Below are 697 nucleotides of genomic sequence, written 5' to 3' on the forward strand. Positions count from 1 at the left end.
TGGGTTTAGTGATTAATGGGAACTGACTTATACTATACATTGTATTGATAAAATCTGCTATTTTTGAATTCCCATGAGGGTTTAGAAGGTCCACATTGAAGTCCCCACATATTATTTGCCCTTTATTATTAATATTACTAAATATACTCTCTATTTTCTGATTAAATGTATCTATACAAGATCCCGGGGTCCTATACACACAGCTGATACTTATATTTTTAGATTCCGCAACAACAATTTCAACTGTTATGCATTCCATAATTCCATCAATGGTGGTTGACATTGATGGAATCATGTTGCATCTTAGAGCCGCATCCAGTGTCAATCAAGTGATGCCATTATTAAAGTGTGGCTTTAAAAACATGAACGTTTTGGATGTTCTTCTTGACCACAACATAATCACATAGATTCTATGAAACTGAGTAATATAATACTCCATCAACATCCTCATCATCATCCTCATCCTCATCATCATCATCATCCTCATCCTCATCATCATCATCATCATATCTAACTATGTTGTTCCACAGTTACACTGATCTTCCCCGGTAACATCTTCAGAGGGACAGCATGACCAGTGATAATGAATGGAAAGAGTGTGTCAGTGAAAGTGTGTGTGAGGGTGTGTATGTGTGTGTTAGTATCAGGGTCAGAGAATGACAGCTTTCCTTCATTCCAGTCCAGCTGGACTCTGATC

At 37.3% G+C, this 697-nt stretch overlaps 1 protein-coding gene across 1 annotated transcript in view; it reads right to left on the reverse strand.

Moving 5' to 3' along the window:
• Positions 1 to 510: 510 nt before the first annotated feature.
• The window catches only part of LOC308103064 (E3 ubiquitin-protein ligase TRIM35-like), a gene marked incomplete at both ends in the record, with an annotated part of 1,422 nt that continues 1,235 nt past the window's right edge, over positions 511 to 697 (reverse strand). The window contains one exon of the mRNA XM_080452912.1: positions 511 to 697. This exon is cut by the window's right edge and continues 1,235 nt beyond it. Within this exon, the coding sequence (XP_080309038.1) occupies positions 511 to 697 (187 nt within the window).

Source organism: Gymnoscopelus braueri (genome assembly GCF_963280865.1).
Source record: "Gymnoscopelus braueri genome assembly, chromosome: 16".
Classification (NCBI taxonomy): Eukaryota; Metazoa; Chordata; class Actinopteri; order Myctophiformes; family Myctophidae; genus Gymnoscopelus; species Gymnoscopelus braueri.